The sequence below is a fragment of the Taudactylus pleione genome, unplaced genomic scaffold, assembly GCF_031769625.1.
Source record: "Taudactylus pleione unplaced genomic scaffold, aTauple2 ptg000519l, whole genome shotgun sequence".
NCBI classification, from domain to species: Eukaryota; Metazoa; Chordata; class Amphibia; order Anura; family Myobatrachidae; genus Taudactylus; species Taudactylus pleione.
In genome coordinates, this window is record NW_028284921.1 from 2,094,606 (window position 1) to 2,116,977 (window position 22,372).

The 22,372-nt window shown below is 42.1% G+C and overlaps 1 protein-coding gene across 1 annotated transcript; it reads left to right on the plus strand.

The window, feature by feature from the left end:
* Positions 1-2,027: 2,027 nt before the first annotated feature.
* TMEM33 (transmembrane protein 33) lies at positions 2,028-18,240 on the plus strand. The gene is made up of 9 exons (XM_088450542.1): positions 2,028-2,133; positions 3,876-3,983; positions 7,081-7,127; positions 11,569-11,663; positions 12,101-12,288; positions 14,237-14,304; positions 15,074-15,207; positions 16,510-16,593; positions 17,503-18,240. The coding sequence occupies exons 3-9, from the start codon at positions 7,083-7,085 to the stop codon at positions 17,630-17,632; spliced, it is 744 nt and encodes a 247-aa protein (XP_088306668.1). The 5' UTR covers positions 2,028-2,133; positions 3,876-3,983; positions 7,081-7,082; the 3' UTR covers positions 17,633-18,240.
* The last annotated feature ends 4,132 nt before the right edge of the window (positions 18,241-22,372 follow it).

Genomic DNA, 22,372 nt, shown 5'->3' on the forward strand with positions numbered 1-22,372 from the left:
CTTCACTAACAGCCAACTCACTCTCAGCTAAACTCACTTCTTAGTAAATTTAAGAGTTTCAGAAGCCTCAAATCACTGGTCTTTCAGCTATGCTAATCGTGTTGAAATGAAAAAAACTCGATCAGACTCGATTCTTCGTAAATTTACACCCTGGTGTCCAAAAACCTAACCATTTTTTCAGGAATAAACAATACCATTAGGGCCATGATACATTCTTAGATAAACAGTACTATAATTCTGATATTTGTAGCTCAATGTCTCTCTCCAGGATACATTCAATATCCCGACAGATGGGATTCTGGCGGTCAGAATGCTGGCGCCGGAATCCCGACACCTGTCAGAAACCCGGCGCTGGCATCCCAACCGCTAGAATACGGAAGGTAAGTAGCAGGGTTGGGGGGAGGGTTAGATTTATGGTGCAGGGAGAGGAAGTTTAGGATTGGCCACTAGGGGTGGGGGGGGGGTTAGGGAAAGGGTTAGGATACCGACCGACAGGTGTCTCCTATACTTTTCCCCATTTAGCCGTTTGTCTCTCCCCATTTCTTTTTAGCCTGTTTGGATTCATATATAACATTTTTTTTTATAGCAACTGTGTAGCAATAACAGGACATGTACACACCATCCATTGTGAAAGTGCTTGGCAAGTTGTGCACTCATCTACAATGTTTCCATTGCAGAATCCTTACTGGTCTGGATGCTGGGTAGAATGGGGATATACAGGTGTGGTGCCCATAGGCAAGACTAATCCCAAAACAACCACGCAAAGTCTTGTGAAGAATTCAAAATAAATTCTAGTCATAGCTCCACTTTTTCATTATACGTATCTGATTTACAATTAGTCCTTCCCAAAGTGGGGATGGCCTTCGACCATCAATTATTCAAAATCATCAATAGTTCATGGCCAATGTCATACTTTTACCAATGGTTCTCTGCCATCCATTAATAAGTGGGTGACAATTTTTTTTTCTCTGGACGGGAGTAGTGATGGACATCAGAAGCCAATGGTTAGCTACCATTGATGTTTCCGATTCAATGGAAGTACTTCTTCCATCGAATACCAGAAATTTGACGGTTGCCAGCCATCAGATGCAGCTTTCCGATACCCATCTGATGGCTGGCCGTGGAGGGGGTGCACATTGCTCTGCAGCAGGTGAACAGCAGGAAAATAGACGGCGTGCGCATGTGCATGGCATATGCTCTCAGTGTAGGGAGAGCCTGGGGGCTGCCCAGCATCTCAGAGCGTGCTGGGCCCTTTTTTCGGCCGGTACTATACCCATTGCGAATTGTTGCGATCGCATAATTTGATGTCGGAAGCCTGGCAACTACTCAATGTCCATCCCTTGACGGGACTTAGCCCCACCCCTGTCTTTGATTGGCCCGCTGTTCCCCACCGCAGCTTTGGCCATCGAGGGGGTACAAATCCAGACCCTCCAACATGACCCTTCCGTCAGGTACAAAATGCTGTGCTCCTGGACTTTTCTCTTAATTGATGACTGCAGCCACCTGTGGTGATACCCCTGCCTCATCTATTAACTAGCTCAATACAGGTGTCTGCAATAATTAATTAGGTGGGAAGTCCAGGAGCAGAGCATCTTGTACAGGGTGAAAGGGGTCATGTTGGAGGGTAGGCAAATCATCGATGGTTCACTATAGATTGATTTTATGCCATCAATAGTAACCAGCGATGGAACCCATCAATGGACACCCCTGAGACGGCCATCCTTATCCACAAAGGGACAGAGCGGATAATGCCATCTTGTGGTGTTAGCTAACAGGACCACTGTCCAAAAGTCACTCACAGTAACTAAGCAGCATGTTTACTGCGACAAAAGAAAAACGCATCGTCGCACGTCATGACACAACTGGGTCTCTCGGTCTAGGTCTACGTCCTCACAGCACCCGAGCCGGGCGGCCGGTACGCGTCGCAGCAGAACCTTCCAGAAGCACCACCCCCAACCGCTGCTGCCATTGCGCCCTCACCCTGTCAGTCACCGCAACTATACTTCATCTCTCTGACCACGCCCCTTTATGCGCTCTCCCTTGCAGGCATTGGCTGGGCTGCCGGTGACGTCAGTGTCGCTGCCGGTCGCAGTCACTACCGGAGACGGAGCGGAGTCAGGTGCCGGAATATAGGTGAGAAATGGTCGGGGTGACACAGGGGCAGGGCGTCGTGTCTATATAGGGTGTGTGAGCGACACGTCATGCTCCACAAACTGGGGTTATACGCTGCTGCCGTTGTCGGCCTGGACTACTGTAGAATGAATGGAGATGGCAGCCATAGTCCTGATTCCTAGTGACACAGGAGTAGGCATGGCGGCCTGTATTTCCTTAGTGGTGCAGTCTGTGCATTGGGGCTGGTGCTGTGCTGTTATGATTGAGTACTGTTACCATTATATTGCATTGATCCTGTCAGTGACTGTGTTGCACCATTTGCTGCTTACTCATTCCATCATTTCCCAAGTACAGACATACCCCTAGGGAAGTGCTTCCTCATTAAGAGTCATTCGTTTTTACCCTGTTGTTTGTAATGTTTAGTAATAGGTTGAATTATCTGGATCACATCAGCCATAATTACTTTTTTAAATCTGTATTTTATTTTGGAGTTTCTTAATAAAATAAAATTGCTGAAGCCCTTGGAGATGTACCCATGGGGGGATTTATTTGTTATTTGCATGCCCGTTACAGCAATTTAATTGTTTTTCCGATTGGGCACAAGTGCCGCGGGCCCCCAGATTTCTGCTCGCAACTTCCTGAGGTGGCAAGCAGAAATCCACGAAAAGTCCAGATGTCTGGTTTATCACCAATCGTCATCCGGGCTCTTGCACCAGCTATTTGTTGCAAATGATACACCTGGCAGTAGTTCTTTTTATGCTTGCGTCCAACACTGCATAGCTTGCGGTTGCGCACCCACTGAAGCCTACGTGAGAACACCTGTTACATCCCATTCCTGACTCCCCAGCCGCAAAGTGAAGATGTGTTTAAAATGTATAGGACTTTGCATCGCCGTGTGTGCTCCTTTCTTTAGCATATGCACTGCAAAAACATGATATGCTTTGCATACAGGCATGTGCTCAACCAGCCCCTTTATTTTTCACTTGAATGAAGAGTTGAACACATTTAAAGGCACATTTAAGCTGACATTCAGAAATGTACAAGCTTCTAACTTTCACACTTTTTTACTCATTAAAAACCTTGACTTTCCCCTAAAGCTGGGTACACTCTCAGCGATCCGCAAACCCAGCAACATGGCGATGGATCAATACATCTCATCACCGTACGATGATACAATATATCATTGCAGGCTGTGTGACAACACTGTGTCTTCCATTGCGCTGTTCCATGTGCAGCACATCAGATGGGAAGATGCAACCACACAATGCAAACGATGAATTGGGTGTACGCACTATATGATGGTTTTTGCGAACCATCTCGGATCGCAAGGTTGGCCAATATATTCTATAATGTGTACCCAACTTATGTTCCCAAAGATCAGAGGTCGTCCTATACTTTCAATGGGATTCATTTTACTCCATTCAGATGTACATCTGCTACAATGCAAATTTCACTTCAGCTGTAATTAACCACTTAACTGGCTAATATCTTGACCAAAATATCCCCAATTGGCTTTTTCTTCTGCTAAATTCTCAAATTATGTATAAGAACTATTAACCAAATTCAGTATCATTTTATAAACCATTATGCATATTTGTCAATAAAGTTATACTGAATAAGGGTTAAATATCCTTTAATTATAAAATGTGATAATTATTTTTGAATAAATTTTATACAGTTAAACGTGTATGTATATATGTGTGTGTGTTTGTCTATATAAATATATGCTGTATAAAGTGTCATTATTAATCCACTTCTTACAGGACTCATCAGTCCTACAAGAAGATCAGCCAGCAGCAGGGAATCGCTGGGAGTGGGAGAGACCAGAAAGGAAACAGGACTCCCGCAGTGCTGGTGGCCGATCCCATTAGGTACGCCTATCGCAGTCGCCCTCCGGCAGTGCCTGTAGCCGGGGGAAAGGAAGCTGCAGGTTCCCTGATGCCCATGAGCTCAGGCAGCAGGCAGACTTGTCTGTCTTCCTGCAGCAGCGGGTGGGCGATCACCACACTTCTGTACACAGCCCGGCCTGCAGAAGGAGGCTGGGGGGTGGTTGCCGAACAAATAAGGATCTTACCGGGAGGGATTATGCGACCATGTCTAGGAAAGCTCAGCCTGGCGTGGCCACATGAGATGCTGCCACTCCTGGCAAGTGGTTAAAGTTATAGAAAAAGTCCAGCATTATTTTATTGTAAATTGGAGAATTAAGTTAAAAAAAAATAGATGTTTCACTAAAGTGCATTTTAAGATGAATCCACAAAGTTATGTACAGACTGCTTTTTGGGGCAGTTCTAATGAAAGTGGGCAGGCAGCTTAAAATGCTTTAGTTGAACAAGTAAGTACCAAGTAGCAGTTTGTAAATTACGTTTTGCAAGTGATGTTTGTTCAGTCATATAGAGGGCGATTCAATTCAGCGTGCGTAGAATAGCAGCGGGAAGTTGGTCCCGGAGACATACAATTCAGCACACTGTTTAGTCCGACACAAGTTAAGTCTGAGAATGCAGTTTCTCGTGACTTAACACCCAGGTTAAGGGGGGTATTCAATTTGGAGCAAAAAGTCCCTGCTGGACTTTTCGCTCCACATTGGAGGTTTTCCGGGGATAAAGTATCGTCCGCGCGCCCGCTTTATTCCCGTATTCAATTAGGAAACAGTGAAAACGGGAGCCGGTGGAAAGGTAAGTTTCGGGAAAAATAGGGAATTTTCGGGAATTCATCCTAGGACACCCCTAATGATGTCCTGACATGGGGGATTTGTGTGTACCCCCGTTTTTCCATGCAGAAGGTAATTAGGATTTTTAAATAGCCACGGCAGGTGTTTTTTCCCGACTTTTTAAAAAGTGATGAAGAACAGCACTTAGGTTTTTTGGGCAAAAAATAACTATGCCCATCAAATTTGGGGCACATGAAATGGGTGCAAGATTATTTTTAAGTCCCTTAAGTGCATTTTGAAAATTCTTCAAAAATGCACCTGTCGCTACCACCCGCATTCTTTTAAACACCTGCTGCTTAATTGGAACCCCCCCCCCCGAATGAATTTTGTTATTTAAAAACTTGTTCCCAATATAATTTTTTTTATTAACCCCAAAATGGAAATATTTTTTTTGGGGTGTCCCTATTTTTTTGAAACTTTTTTTGACACAGTTGATTTTTAGGGGCTATTCCCAGGGGTGCAGGCTATTTTTTTTAAGCCTGCACCTCTAAACCCCAATTCTGCACTTTTTTTCGCCATGTAAAACATGGTGAAAACTTATCCCCGTTTTTTTTCAAAGACTTTTCGCACTGGCGAAAAGTCTTTGAAATTGAATATGGGAATAATTCAAACATGCGAAAATGACGTCACAGGCGATAAATTATCGCTGATTCCAACTTTTCACAGCTAATTGAATATAGCCCATAGTCGCAAATACCGGCATTCTCAGACTAAAGTGCCCGCCGCGAGGCTGTTAGCGCCACGCTGAGCAGGAAAACAGCCTCGCAGCTGGCACAGCACGGTCAATTGAGAAGCTCCAGAAGCTCCTCCCGGCGCTATTCAACTCCTGCTGAACTGAATCGCCCCCATGATGCTTAATAAAAAATGCTATTTGAGTTTTCATTTGAAAGGCTGTGCAAATGCATTTGGCCATTAAAGGTAGAACTTTAAAATCTATACAGTATATTGGTCTGCTGTAAAACTTCTGTATCTTTTGTACAAGCTGTAGTATCTATCTACAAGTACTTTTATGTAGGATCATGTTTAATAATAATGCCCCTTTCTCCTTAATTTATCTGTAGTCAATTTCGCCTAGAATGGTGTAATAAAACTGCCCAACATGTCACATGACTGATTCCCTTGGAAGGCACAGTGTCTGTCATAGAAAAATGAAGTGCATAAACTATTTAAAGTGTTATTGCTACTTTGAGGTTTTTTTTCTACATAACAAAGGAAGCATTTATTACTAAGTAAATATTCTTAGGTCTATAAACTTCCTTCCTAGGGTGATATCAGATAATACAGGGAACTCACAGGTTCAAGAGGTTGTTACATTCAGTTTCTGTAGTTGTAAAAACATAAACCTATCTGTCTAGTTGTATTTTCAGACTCATTTACAGAGATTGTTGACTCAATCTGTTATTTTAAGGACACTGAAAAAGAACGCATTGAGAACTAAATAAACTACAAAGCTAGTAAAATGTCTAGTTAGTTAAAGGAATTTGTCCAACATTGAGCCCTACTAGAACAATGGTATCATTTCATACAATGCTTTGGGGAAATAATATTCAAATAAACCAAGAAGGGACATGTAGAAAATGCACTTAATGGGGAATTCCATTCAATGCGATGTGCTGCGTGCCTGGCTGCGCACATATCGAGCATTTATGGTAGTGTCGACATCACAAGCACCTCTATGGGGTGATGGCACATCGTGTCCATCGTGTAGAATTCCCCCTTATATGGCAACCTTATCAGTCACAGCCCAGTGGAGATATGTTGACTTGCATGGCCGCCATGTAAACAGTATTTTCCAGATGTCCCTTACCCACCACTAAATAAACCAATTAATACATTAAAGTGATTTTCACTTAGGCTTCTGCATTGGATCATAGTCAGGGGCAGAACATGGCATCACTGGGCCTCATCAAAGTTTTGGGAGGGTCTGACAATCTGGCTGACTCATCCTCCTAGACCTAGACCCTCCCATACTCTGAAGTAGACTTTGGGCCTCTTTTGAGCATGCGTGGTAACTGGGGCTTCACTGCGCATGTTCACAGTAGGTGCCCGCTCTGGGGGCCACAGGAAGATGAGCAAACCCTGCAGAGCCCCCTCACTTCCAGGCCCTATAGTTTCTGCCTCGCTGGCGATAGTTCTCGATCATAGTTCTTGATTAGTTTTTCAGCATTTGGATGCAATGGTGACATTGATTTTAGGAGAACAGATGTTATATGGAGATAATTTGATTGTCACAATGTAACATTTTCTCTTTGTGTTTGCAGACATGGCGGACTCTGTTCCTAACAGTCCTCCTCAGGGAGGGGCAGTGGTGAGTAGACTTACAGCATATTACATTCTGTAGCCTTTTGTCCAGGCACTGGTGTGATTGGGATGTAAGTGGGATCCTGGTGTACAGAATGACGTCACTCAGCGCCTCGGCGCAGGAATCCTGACGGTTGAGAATGCCGGCACCAGCATCCCTGCGGGTAAGTATGAGGGTTAGGTTTAGGCTGCAGGGAAGGTAGGGTTAGGCTGCGATGGGGGTTACACTGAGGGGGGGGGGTTAGGATTAGGGGGAGGGTTAGTGTAGGTGTACTTAACTTTGGGCATTGGGATTCTGACTGTCGGTATGCCGCTGTCGGTATTCTGGCCGTTTGCATACCGACCGCCGGGATCCCAACGCGTGTGATTTACATTCATAGCACATCATTTTTATCTTATCTCTTATCTTCATTATCTTCTTCTTCTAGAAGATCATAGCTAATCTATGCTATGGGCAACTTCTCCACTTCTAAAAATCGCACTTTAGTAAATATGCCCCTAAGAGATCTCTAGAATTCATTCAGTTTTCTGGTAATGTTCTGTTTGATTCTGAACTGGAATGTATTATCACTCAGATAATAGGAGAGAAGAGTTATTTTCTGCTGGCAAATGTCCCTTGTAGGTTTCGGTCTGTTTTAATCTCTCTTGACGCTAACAGTGCATGTTTTCCAGATCATTTAGCTGGAGCACAGGTCTGTTAATTGACTAATACAATAAATCTACAGGTGGTACTAATATTCCTGAGGGTACCTTGAAAACATGCACTGTTAGGGTTCCATGAGGACTGAGTTTGTTTCTAGACTAGTGGTGAGCAATAAGTGGCCTCTCAGCTGTTGTATAACTATACATCCCAGCATGCCCTGCAACAGTTTTGCTATTTGGCCATGCTAAAACTGTTGCAAGGCATGATTGAATTTGTAGTTCAACAACAGCTGGAGGGCCACTTATTGCCCACCCCTGCTCTAGACTCTGGGGAGGTATATTTACTAAAGGTTGATTTTTGTATTTCAGGGTCTAAAGGTGCATACACACACAATGATTTTTTTGAACAATTATCGTTAAATGAAATTGTTATCGTTCAATCGTTGAAAGAAATCGTTCACTTTCTGAGTTAAAACGATGAACGATTATCGTTCATGCACGTTCATGTTTGTAGTTCAGTCAGACTGACCAACTCAATGATTTTCAGTAAGGGAATATGCAAAAATCGTTTGTAGTTCAAAAAATTCGTTCATTACATTTAGGAAATGAATGATTTTAGTAAACGATTTTTGTTCATTTTTGCCTTGAAAAAATGAACGAAAATCGTTTACTAAAATCGTTAATTTACTAAATCGTTGTGTGTGTGTATGCAGCTTTAAGGTGCATACACACACAACAATGTAAGTAATGAACTATTTTCGTTGAATGATTTTCGTCCAGTTTTTCCCTTGAAAAAGTGAACGAAAATGGTTTTACAAAGTAGTTGGTTTTACTTAACTTAATAAACAATTTTCTGTGTGTTGAAGGAAAAATGTTGCAACTTCTATTGAAAATCGTTCAGTTGGCCAGTCTGACTGAACTACAATCGACAAACGTGAACGCATGAACTATAATCGTTTACACTGAACGATTTTTTTGAACGATAATGACGTTGTTATAGTTAAATCGTTCAATAAATCGTTGTGTGTGTACGCACCTTTTAATCATAGATTTACTGATTTATTTTTTTTTAATCATTTTTTTTAAACAATGTCAAAATCTGTTCGTAAATGTGTGCTTTAGGGGTATATTTACTGAAAGTCGATTTTTGGTAAATTTTGTGTTTCAGGGACTAAATCACACATTTACTTAGAGATGCATTTTAGACGTTTGAAAAAAAAAAAAAAAAAGATGTAAAAAATCATCTGTTAGTAAATATGTGTTTTAGAATCTGTACACAAAATCGACTTTTAGTAAATATACCCCTATGATCTTACAGGAAGGTCTAGTAATGGGATTTTAACTCTTTATGGCGGGATGTACTAAACGCAAAAATGCAAATATCTCAGGACTGGGATGTGGTAGAGCATTGGGACAAAAACCATTATTCTCAGCAAAGTTTGGGCTACATTTTTGGCTTGGTGCATATATTACCTTATTTAACTTTAATGGTGAAAAAGGGCCCAACGCGAACAAAATATTTGTGAAAACATGACTTTTCAGGCAGTGATTATCTCAACTGATAGAAATATCAGGTTTCATTTTTTTGTGAGCGATACATATGTACTAGTAGTTTGTTACCAAAAATGCTGAAGTCTGATATTTTTGTCCTACTGTTTTTATTAGATTTTGAAAAGTATGCTTAAAATTTTACTAACTTTAGGCCTAAAAATCTCGGGTTGGCAAAATATAAAAAATAAATTTTTTGACTCAAGCCAAGGTCCATATGATTCTAATCTTCTGTGAAAATTTCAAGTTTGAGACTGAAGGCAGAATGAAGTTATTGATACAAATGATAAAGAAAAAAAACATTTTTACAGGCTCCATATAAGTTTATAATACTGGACTTAGGGCCTGATTCAGACCCACTCGCGAGCGGCTGTCCGCTCGCAAGTGGGTCGATGTTATGCACTGAGCATGCGCACGACGGAGGGAGCTCCATCGTGCGCATGCGCCAGACGCGACGAGCGAAGGAAAGTCCTTCGCTCGTTGTGTCTGATCAAAGGGGGCGTGCTGTCGATGTTGATTGACAGCACGCCCCCTTTGGTGGGCGTGCCAGGGGCGTGCCTCCCTGACGGGGGCGTTCCCACGGGAACGCCTCCCGTCAGAAGCTGGCCCAGATGTCAGTGGGAGTGATTATGGCTCTGATAGAGCCAAAATCACTCCGGAGCTTGCGGTTGAAAACCTCAACCGCAGGCTCCGGCTTGCAGTTTCGATGGTCGCGATGGTCACGACCATCGCGGCCATCAAAATGCACGCTCGTATAGGCTGTGGGTGGTGACCCACAGCTATACGAGCGTCCAGGAGGACGCTCCATTTTCATGGAGGGCGGCCCTCATTCAGAGCGTGCGCTCTGCTCAGAGCGTACGGCTCTGAATGAGGGCCTTAATGTCTTAACTTACAGGTTTATTTTTATTAGTAGGACATTAATATATTTAATAACAATCACTTTTTATGTACTCACTAGTGATTACATTGGTGTTCAGCAGTAGGTGGGAAATCTCCTCAGAAAGTTTAGGTTGAATATTCTGTGATCGTCTAGTTGATGTTGTCAGCTCAATTGCATTGTTACCACAGGAACCCAGGTTGAGTCCTTGTTGTTCTTCTGAAATGAGGTCCTTGGTCCTGATGGATGGTAGAAAACCATGTGAATGTTCTGCATGCTGATGTCCTCCACTTCCCCCAGCCACCACCGTCCATCGTACCCACAGGCAACTGTGTCTTTGATCCTGGTTGTAAGAGGGACAAACTTGCTCACTAATGGTGCGTACACACGGTCAGATATTCTTGTCGATATAAACGATAACGATATCGTTAATCGTTTGATCTTTTTCAACGACCAAACGATGGTTGATGCGCGGGCACGGATGGTCGATATCGATATATGTGTACGGGCCATTAGACGACTTCATTCTCTGCAGAGGTTGAAGTTAAGTAGCATTCAGTCTTGCTCTCTGACAGAGGATCAAATCGATGGTAGCTCCTGGTCTCAGGAACTTGTTGGCAGAACTTTAGTTTTTTGTAATTTTTTTTCCGCAACCTTTAGATGCGTCATTGCCTACACGGAGGAGCTGGCTTAAATTGTGTGTTATCGTAGACAGGTGCTTAGAAGTAGACATGATGTGGAACAAAGCTTCTTAAAATGTATATTACTGTTCTCTGTGATTGATTTAATTTACCTCTAACACACAATAGTGTGGTCTTGACACTCACTATTTTTTGGTCCAGTAACACAAGTCATTAATTACTTTCTCAATGCTTTTGTGTTTTTCATAAGTCTGTTGCCTGTAAATAGACATCATTCTAACAAGATCTTTTTTTTTTTTTTTTTTTTTAATGATTTGTACTTTTAAATTTACTTTCCTATTGGCATTATTAAAAAAGAAAATGTGTATTATATATTTCAGGCTAATTAGTAACAGAGTGTCAGACACTGAGAGTGAGGAAACAAAGCAACTAAACAAAATGGAACACAGCAGAAAATGGTCAGCCACACAAAATTAATGACTATACACTTAGAAAATTTAGTTTAAACATACATTTAAATTGTAGAGTTTTGATAACATTGCAAAATCTTCAGCACGTTTCTGACTCAATCAGCAAATGGCTCAAACTGCAAAAGTAAAAGAATAAATACAGCAGTGAAAGGTAAATGACAGGTGCAGCCTTCTAGAATGAGTTTGTTTTTCAGGTGTACAGTTACAGTTGCCAGTCGTGTGTGTCTTGATTATTGTTTAGTGTATTAATTGCTTTCTCTTTTTTATTAGCAATTCATGCTGGCAAATAAGCTTGATACTGCAATGTGGTTGTCGCGGTGGTTCACAGTATACTGTTCAGCATTATTTATTCTTCCTATCTTAGGGTAAGTAACTCTAGGTTAGTCATTGCCTAAACCAGGGGTAATGGGACCAACAAATAACATAACATATTTTTGATTGTAGAAAATATGTTATTACATTTCAAACCACATAACTATAAATTGTAGGAAGTAGTAGGATGGTAGCATCAAACCGTTGGAGCTGGCAAGACACTAATAACCAAGCTTATGGGTAAAGCAAAGGGTTTCGGAGTGTTGGTTTTGTCTGCTATCTTCAGAACCTTCAGCGTGCCACATGACACGGTTGCTGACCTCTGGTCTAGACTTGCTCTTCCTGGATTGTACACTATCTCCATTACTTGTCCACCTCTCACACTGTAGCTAGTGAAGTAGTTTTTAAAAACTCTGCCCAGATTCACTCTTATTATCCTGTTTGCGCTAAAAGTGGTAATTTGCTATTGTCTTGTTATTCCCATCTACAGCTTACATGAAGCTGCCAGCTTCTATCAGCGTGCCTTGCTGGCCAATGCTCTCACCAGTGCCCTTCGGTTGCATCAGAGGTTGCCTCACTTCCAGCTGAGCCGGGCATTTCTAAGCCAGGCTTTGTTAGAGGACAGCTGCCACTACCTACTGTATTCCCTCATCTTTGTCAACTCCTACCCTGTCACAAGTATCCTTTGCAAGCACTGTCTGTAAGCAGTTACAACTAAGGGTGTAGAATCAATATATGGTAACATTTCAGAATTGTAAATAACCTGTGAGTATATGCCTATTAAATTGAACTGGTGATGGCTACTAGCTATCTTGAAGTTGGCCACACATTGCTATAGAGCCGCTGAAATCAGGTTCACACAGCTTGGTTCCAAAATGATCACGATGCCAGATTACTGTCCTATTTGAAATTCAGAGTACCGTTATCAGGCCTATTGAGGTGTGAAGATGGCCACTATTGTATGTTCTGGCCGCAGTGAAGCCGTGAATGGGCGTTGGCTTATTTTTAACAAAATTGTTATTCCTATACTAGTGTTGTTGTGGCCAGACATGGTCTTATTCTGCTGCTTCACCAGAGGGCAGAGCTGATGTCTTCTGATTCGGGCTGAATCGACCTCTGATCCAGTCTCTGAACTGCTCACATTCACAGCATGTCATTGTACATCGTGCAGTCGTACCACTGCTTCATGGAGTGTGTACGTACAGTGCAGTATGCCGGACTGGCGGATCGGCCGGGAACACATCGTGTACTTGGCCAAAGAGAATTAAACTTGTACATTGTTGATAGCTGGAAATGGCTTTGACAACTTTGTCTTGCAGCAGGTCAGGAATTGGTTTTACAGCAGGCTGGTACCAGAAGTCAGCTTACAATAGTGTGTGTATGTAGATTGCTGTTTTATAGATTAGTGCATATGTGATGGTGGTGACTTACTGTCATTCTTCCCCACCACATTGGCTTTTTTTGATCATGTGGTTACTTATCCCCAATACTATATATAACCATTCATTATATGGTATCCAGATAGTAGATACACAGTAACTAGAAAAAATGTCAACACATAGACACCAGAAGGTCGACAGTGACTTAGGTAGACAGGGTGAAAAGGCCGATAGGTTAATGGACAACCTGGTCAAAAGGTCGACACATGGTTTTTCATGATTTTTAGGGTTAGGCACTTGACGGAGGGTTTAGGTTAGGCTTCGGAACGGGAGGGTTAGTATTAGGCACTTGGGGGAGGGTTAGTGTTGGGCACTAGGGGAGGGTTAAGATGGAAAAAAAAATAAGTCAACCTTTTCTGTGTCGACCTTTTGACTTTGCTGACCGAATTCCATGTCGACATTTTGACCCTGTTGACCATTCACTTTCTACCTTCTGATGTATATACCAGTGGTTCCCAAACAGGGTGCCGTTACCACACTGGGGTGCCTCAGGGCACTTGCAGGGGTGCCTCGAGTTGGGGGTCAAAAGTATTTATCATCTGTGTGATAGGCAAAATCAGCGCTTGTGGTTATCAATCAAAAAATGTGTACAAACAGAAATACAACCCTGTCAACCACCACATAATGGAACCTTAGGATGACAGATGAGCACAATTTTCTTAATTTAATAATTTTTTTCTGAATTTCTCAAGAAGATATATTTGGTCTAGGGGGTCCATGAAAAAAATGCTGATAATCTGGGGTGCCGTGATTCAAGAAAGTTTGGGAACCACTGGTATATACATTCATTGTCTATCTATTAATCTACTCCCATTATATAATCCCAATCCTATATACAACTCTTCTAAAGAGTGTTTCCAATACTTCTCCACTGTTTTTATCTTTGGGAATCCATGTATATACAGGTATAGGTTTTCATATGCTCATTCATGAATTGACTGATGCAAATAGAGGCCATAGACGATATGCCTGGCCTCCCAAAAAGTTAGGTACACTCTCAGATTGTTAGACATGGGGCAAGGTGCTGTACTTGCAAGATATTTAGCAAATATATTTGTGGGAACAAAGTCCATATAGATGAATTTAATGGCTTATAACCAGTAACAATAACTTTCCACATTGAGTAAAATATTAACATTGAAAGCACTAATTCCTCATGTTGTCTTTTTCCTTAATGTGCCTCTCAGTGAGCATATTCCCTGTTTTGCTTTTTTCATTGCTTCATGCGTCAACGTACACGAAGAAGGTCTTGGATGTAAGTGTTGTTACCCTTAGAAGTTAGCATAGTATTTTATATATAAACAAATGTTGCGAATACAAGCACATCTTTCACAAATTCTTTTAAGTTAAATAATAAAACAAATGAGACTGCAGTCCTTGGTATCCTCACCATCAAAAAGAACCTAAAAACAACAATGTTAAAACCAAACGGAGGTGCTATACAGTGCAGTATATTTAGCACCAGACTGATATGATAAAAGTATGTACAGTATAAGGTACGTCATTTCTGTCTGTCAGAAGTTGGCTTATCTGATGGTGGCGGGCTGCTCCCAAAACACTGTCTTCATACTTTAGGCATGGCGTCATTGTATTTCTCATGTAAATTGAGTGTCTAAGCCTAACCCCAACTGCAGCCTAACCCTAATGTGTCGACATTCTGAATGTCAGTATGATGAACGTATACCCTATAACCAGACCAGGGGTAATGAAACCTTATATTGGATGGTTTTATAATATTCTCTTTATGGACTAAAACCCAGCGTTAGGTTCCTGGGGACTAAAGCATCCCTGCCAGGTTACCACCAGGAAGAGCAGGGTATTAGGGACGTGGGATCCTTGTGAGTGTTCTAGAATGGGGCAGGTATAATAGCGTGTCTTAATAATAATTTTATGATTGATAATTAGATGCTGACAGTGTAGGATAATGAGCAATAACATTACTGTGATCCAATTGATGGTCAGCTACATCACTAGTAAGGTTTTCAAGCTAAATCTTGAGATTTATTTTTTTTATCTCACTTCAGGCCAAGGGAGCAAACAGCATGCAATTTGTCAGGTCTCTTCTGGACAAACTGAATGCAAATCAGCAAAATATTCTGAAGTTTGTGGCTTGCAATGAAATCTTTCTAATGCCTGCAACGGTCTTCATGCTGCTCAGGTGAGAATTTAGGTTTCTCTTATGTTCTGTGGTCAGATTTCATCACATTGTGCAGACTGGTTCACACTGACTTATGTTACTGCAACTTTTAGTTTTGCATATTTAAGTTTAGAGTTTCCCATAATTTATTACTTGTTCACACTATAAAACTAAACATTGTGAATTCTTCTGTTTATTCCACAGAGAAATTTGTAGACCCAGTTTTATATAAAACAAACCTGTCCCCTAAACCAAGGGTGTCATTTTATTTTTTTTACAACAATAGGGACACGAAAACACTTTACCCAGCTCTTAAAATGAAAAGTAAATTTATATACTCTCATAACACTGTGATGAGGAGGACTAAAGAAGAACCGAGATGGGGGTGTCCAGTGTCAGTGTGGCATTACTCAGGGGCATCCAGTGCCAGTGTCACCTTGCTCGGGGGGTGTCCAGTGTCAGTATTACCTTGCTCGGGGGGCATCCAGTATCAGTGTGGTATTGATAGTAATGGAGCTGTAAATGTCAGTGTGGTGTTGCTCAGAGGCGCCCTGTGTGGTGTGAATAGGGGGCATCCAGTGCCAATGTGACGTTGCTTGGGGGCATACATTGTCAGTGTGATGTTGCTGAAGGGTGTCCAGCGCCAGTGTGATGTTGCTCAGGGGCACCCAGTGTCAATGTGGCGTATTTCTAAGGCAGTAAAAGAGAGGGTTCCTGGTGACTGATTTGCAATACATTTAATCTGGGACTCCACAGTCCCTACCCGCAATTTATATACCTCTGGCATACATATATTGGAGGCAAACATTACGTGCACTGAACCTAATGGTTTACTAGGGACTAGTGTCATTCCTTTGTGCCTCCTGAATCAGTGAGCTCATAAAATGGCTGCTCCACTGACTATAGCTAATGAGTACAGTTCAAAGAGAATGTGAGAAACTGATTTTTCCTAAACCACATCCCCAATTTTCAGTTTTGTAATGCAAATCTTAAGTCACTATTTTCCTTTTACCAATGTGAAAAAGTGACCATATTTGTAATTAATGAGTGTTACCATTATTAGTATGTGTTCGCACTGCTACTGACTTTATCTGAATAAAGCATATTCCATTCTTGAACAAGAACTCTTTCAGTCTATTTCATGGGTAATATTTTTATATTGCTAGTCTACTCTTACTACAAGCAAAATAAAATGATCTAATTACTATTACTCCCTAATTTACAGGATTAGTCCCAAGTTTTGTAGGTTTATTCCTGGAAGTGTTTGTACATTAAAAATGGGGTCTGTTCATTCAACCGTACATGTTTGTTTTCCATTTTCAGTGGTCAGGGGAGTTTACTACAGCCGTTCATATACTACAGATTCCTAACACTGCGTTATTCTTCCAGAAGGAATCCATACTGCCGGTAAGTACTGTAATGGCAAACTCTGCAACTTTCCTATTAACCAGGTGCTGTTGTAAAATTCAAGTTAAAATGTCCATTTCCCCTGTATATTTCTTCATGTTAGAGGCCAACAATGTAAGAACAATATTTTTTTAGTGAGTAATTTATTAACCCTCCCTCTCCCATCGTATATATAGTTAAGGATATTGTATAACTGTCAATGATGAAATTACATAAAAATTTCCAGGTATGTTGTGACTGCATCGTTTAACACATTTCTTATCCATAATTGTACTTTAATTATAGATGGATATACAAGTGTCAAATACAAACACTAGCTTTTTTCAACACTCAAATAAGCATTTGTTGGCTTGATTGGTTTATTAAATGCTGCAATATTTTGAGACCATGTGGCTAACAGAAACTGAAGAAAATCATTAGTCTCTGGGTGTAATTCAGTTTAGCAGGACGGGCGTGATTTACCGCTATGGGACAGCAATTCGCATCCATCCATATTGCAAGTTTTGCCTTGCACCCTGCATAGGTGCACAAGAAAACTTGTAATGACTGACATGCCGTGACTGGCTGATGCTCGGTGGCACGAGTCATTTACGGCTGTAATTGAATCTCCCCCCTCCTGAAAAAATTGTAGTCTCTAGTCCAGACATCGACTAACCCTGGTCTAATGCAGTGGTTCTCAACTCCAACTCATAAGTACCCCCAGCAGGTCATGTTTTCAGGATTTCTGTGTGTGGAGGTGGGTGGGATAATTACAGACCCGGCAAAATAGATTGACTCACCTGTGCATGATTAAAGAAATCCACAAAACATGACCTGTTGGGGGTACTTGAGGACTGCTTCAAGATAGAATGAACAATTACAGCAAAAATGTTCAGCTGATACAAAGTATATTTAATCCTCTTTTTACAGGACTTTGTTCACAGAGCTGCGGATTATCTTGGAGCACCTTGTAATGAAACCGGCATGTCCAGACTTTGTCAGAAGATTGTGTCTAAACAGCATTGCTTTTATAAGCAGACTAGCGCCAACTGTTGCATGAGTTACGGTTAATTAAATGATACAATATGTATGTAAATGAGCATTAGCAGCTGGTATTTCTGCACTCTGTATGATATCCAAATGTTTTACAATTATCTCAACCTGATGGCATCCAAACAGGTCCATCCAAGCAATGCTGAATCCTCGTCTGCCTTTTTTATACACCACTTGTTACAATTTCTTAGGATACTTACTGTTGATTGTTCCCAATAAGTGAATGTAGAATTAGTTACTATTCCCATCGAAATAGAAAATGAAGACTTGTTGAAATGGTGTCAGGGATCAAATTTCCAGCGATTGCCTTTGGAAGTTGCGTCCAGGGTATTTTAGTTTATACGCTGCAGCAATGCACAAAGATTGTTTCATTGGGAACAGCCAGTTTTGTGACCTAAAAATATAATGAGCTCTAAATATTCTAGTTTTAATTTAATAACGAAGTAGGTTGAACATTGTATTAATTAAAGAATTGTTACTTTACAGTTATAAAATAAATATTTCTAGGTGTGTTTAGATTGCTTGTATCGAATACAAACACGTTGATCAAAGTACACTCCTTTGTATGAAGATTGTTACTAAAATGTACATATAATAAATCACGCAATGATTTTAGAGATGTTTTTTTTTTTGAGGAATTTAGATTTCAGAAAGGTCCGAACAAGTGTATTTTTTCAGCTTTTGTTTTTCCAGTATAAAATTTCAAACAATGCAATAAAATCTATATATGCACAGATATAGTCGCTTGCTTGTGGTGCTTATGGTAAACCATTCTAGACAATGATGTTTCAGGGTAAACACTTGCTAGAGTGCAGTGACAGGCGCTGAGGCACTTTCAAATTTAACTCCAACTGTTCAAGCTTCTATAGGATGTAGTTGCTATCCCAGCGGTCGGGATTCCTGTGCTCGTAATCCCGGGGCCAGAATCCCGTCTTCCGTTATCCCGACGATAAGTATTAGGGTTAGGGGGAGGGTTAGCTTTAGGACAGGGGTGGCCAGATTTTTGGACTTGGTGCTCTACTTTTAAAGCTAAAACCCTTTCTTACCGAGTCCAAAAAATGGGGCATGACATAGCCAGCCTGAATTAAGTCTTTGGTCCAAGGAATTGCAGAGTTCATGCAGGTCATTGCACATTCTAGAGAACTGGGCAGAGACCTTCCTCCCCAAAGAGGAGCAATTTTACTCGCTCTGGGATCTCCTATCAGGGCCTGTCGATCTCTGATTTGGTTGAACCCTACAAACCGGCATTGCAAGGTCAGTACATGGTCTGATTCACATGTACTCTCCCTTGGAGTTTGTGTACGACTAGATGTGAAAGGGTCGGACTTGGGAAGAAACAATATGTGATTTTTCCTCCCATGAAGGAAGGTAAGGTGACTGAAGGCTCTGACCTTGAGGTTTCTTTGTGCCTTGATGAGGAGGAAGGAGGAGGTGAGGATCCAGTGCTAGTCAACACTTAATATCCCAGACCTCTGGGAATCGGAAGGTAGCAGGAGAGGCCTCCATTATACCCAGCTTAACTTTGGCTTTGGTCAGTAAGTAAGTGGAGAAGTAACTGGAGCTATTGCTGAGGGTTTGGAATCTGACTTACCAAAATTGGATTTGCTAACTAGTGGAACTTATTTGTGAGGCCTGCTGCCACTGATGTGGGTCTTATTGGGGCTAGGATTACAGTATTAGCTATCTTGCCACGTGGTTAAACTGAAATTAAATTGCACTATATTGGGTAGTGATAATGATCAATAAAGAAGTCTGGTTTGTAAATAAACAGATTTAATAAAAAAACAATTGACATGTAAAAAAATATACACAATATAAAAAAAGAGACAACTGTTGTCATCAGACAGACATATAAAAATACACTTAACTGCAATATACCCAGCAGAGCTGGAAATTTTAAATGAAAAGAGGCCCTGATTCAGAGCCGGATGCTCTGACAGAGAGCTCGCTCTGAATCAGGGCCGGGCTATTTTTTTTTAAGAGCTGCCTCCTGGCCGCTAGCATAGCTGTGGGTGACCACCCACAGCTATAGTGAGCGGCCAGGAAGACGGTCGCGATGGTCAAGACCATCGGGCTTGCGACGAGACCCTTGTGGTAGGGTGTCGTTGCCGCAAGCCCCAGAGAGATTTCTGCTCTAACAGAGCCGAAATCTCTCCCACTGACATCACTCATGATGTCAGTTGGGCCGCCCCCAAAAGGAGGCGTTCTCATGGGAACGCCTCCGTTTGGGCAGCCACTCCCCCGGCCCGCCCACCAAAGGGCGTGCTGTCACTCAACATCGACAGCACGCCCCCTTTGGTACGAGACCCGGAGCGACGGCTTGCCCGTCGCTATCCGGGTGTCGCGCATGTACATGACTGAGCCAGCTCCGTCATGCGCACTGGCCCACCATTGACCCGGTTGCGAGCGCACAGCGCTTGCGACCGGGTCAGAATCAGGCCCAGAGTCTCTGTAAGTAAAGAGATGAAACACTTGCTCTGTTTGTTACAATGATTCCCGGAGCCTGCTAGTGTGTATCCAATTATGTACAATGTATAAGATCTCCTCCCGCATATTCAATTCAGACCAGCCACAGCAAAACATAGAGGACACACTGTAGTGATTAAGGTGCTGTTAAAGGGGATAATTTCCCTCCTCACTGTGGGATTCCAAAGTCCAAGACACTGGCTGTGGACAAGCTCAACGGCAATAGATCACAAATATGTCGGTCAAACACTGGAAAGCACCAAAGTTGTATCCGCAGGAGTACTCAATAGTAAGAGCTTAGGGGAACATATATCAGCCCCAGTTCTGTCACCGTGACATGCAGAGTGTCTATAGGAAAGATCGCATTAATACAGTGGCAGGCAGTGAATAAGTTCCTCAATAGCTCAGTGAAACACTGCGTCCCAATCAAAACATGCAGTGTGTTCAAGCTGAGGACACTGGAGCGGCGTGGCAGGTGGAAAATGTGATCTGTAGACCATCAGGTATAACTTGCTGCGTCTGTTAGATATCCCGCTAAGCAGTTGTATGTTGCCTGTAATTGCCAGAGGTAGAATGCAGGGAGGGTGATCAGATAGAACCCACAGTTCTTCATTGATCATTATCACTACCCAGTGTAGTGCAATTTAATTTCAGTTTATCCTTTGTTCCTGTTTGGAGGTTGCAGACACCTATTCAATTGCTGCAATCTGGTTGTGACTCTGATTAATTTATACTATATATATAGGGCATTGTTTGTTCTTTTAGATTTTGAGTATCTTGGCACTCGGCCTGATTTAGATGTGGACGCAATGCCGACATTTACGCAGTTGGGTGATTATCGTCCAACTGTGCATATGTCATGGTCGCACTGCGCACTGTATCGCTAATCTTGGCATGTGCGCAGAGATTTTCTTTGCAAAGTGATTGACATTTGGGGGTACTTACGGGGACCCGCCGTAAAAACAAACATGTTGCAGCCATTTTTGGGGCGTGCCTCAGTATACTACTGCCAGCAGAAAACATGGCGCAAACTATCAGTTCCTGCGGCCATAAGATTACTTTTCGAAGGATCTGCGACCACTGCGGCATGTTTGCAGGGCTCTACAAAGCCGTCTGTGGGCATCTCAATACATTTCCAAGCAGCTGTCTGCAGTATCATATTTTCACACAGCAGCTGCGTACAGGATCACAGCTACAATAGCATTAGTGTACATATCTGAATCAGGCCCACAGTTCCCACTGCCTAATGACCTGGATGGTGGATGTAGAGCCCAAGAGGATTCTGGAGTCTCTACAATTCTCAGGTGAATATGGTTCCTTTCTCCTTTGTTAATACCACCAGACCGAAGGTTTTTCTCCTTTCGTCACCAATGGGAACGCGAGCAGTCTGTTTCTCATGGGTCAGTTATCCACTTATTGTGAAGGGCTGCAGATAGGTAAACAGGCTTGAGCAGCTAGATATCCACCTCCCAAGCCCTCTGAAAAAATTCTGCGTGATGCACAGACTGTCCACACGTGAAGTGATAAGTTGTAGCTGTTCTGTTGCTTATCCAGGACGAGAGCTTTTCACCATAGACACTTGGGTGAGCGGAAATGTTAGTTGGGGATGCATTGTACATGTCCCAAAGTTCAGCTCAGATGGTTTTTCACAACTGGTCTTCTTTCCGACATAGCAAAAATTTTGCCTTAAGGAAAGCCACTCAGTCCTTTTCTTAACAGTAGTTTTTCCAGTACTAGAACAGTAGAAGTTATTGGGTTTTCTACTTAAATCTTTACCTGTCCAGAAACTGAGTAGTTCCATTCTACCTATTCTGATCCTGAAATCCCTGAACATCCAGCGTAGTGTGGACCAGTTCAAGATTGAAGTCTTTGAGAACTTGTATGTTTCAATCTAGGAAGGACATCAGGGCCTATGGGATGTAGTGTGCTTAACAACAATCAAAATGAGCCCCGGAAGTCAGGTGCCGCAAGAGTAATATGCTAATTACAACATTTCAAACCCACCGGCAGTATAAGTGTAATAACATGATGAATTACCATCATGTTTATAGTTGTTCTGGCGGCATGCTTAAAATGCTTAAAGTAACATTTTACACCGGTGACCGACCACCAGATATGTTGTTCACCAGCACCATTGAACTTTCCGGCGTCTGCTGCTGGGTCACTCCTACGGAACGACCCCGATATCGGGCAGCGGGGGTGCACATAGTGGGTACACAGTAGACGATGTGCCCGATATGTCAGCCTGATCCGGCATTACAATGTCTTTGGACTCCCAATT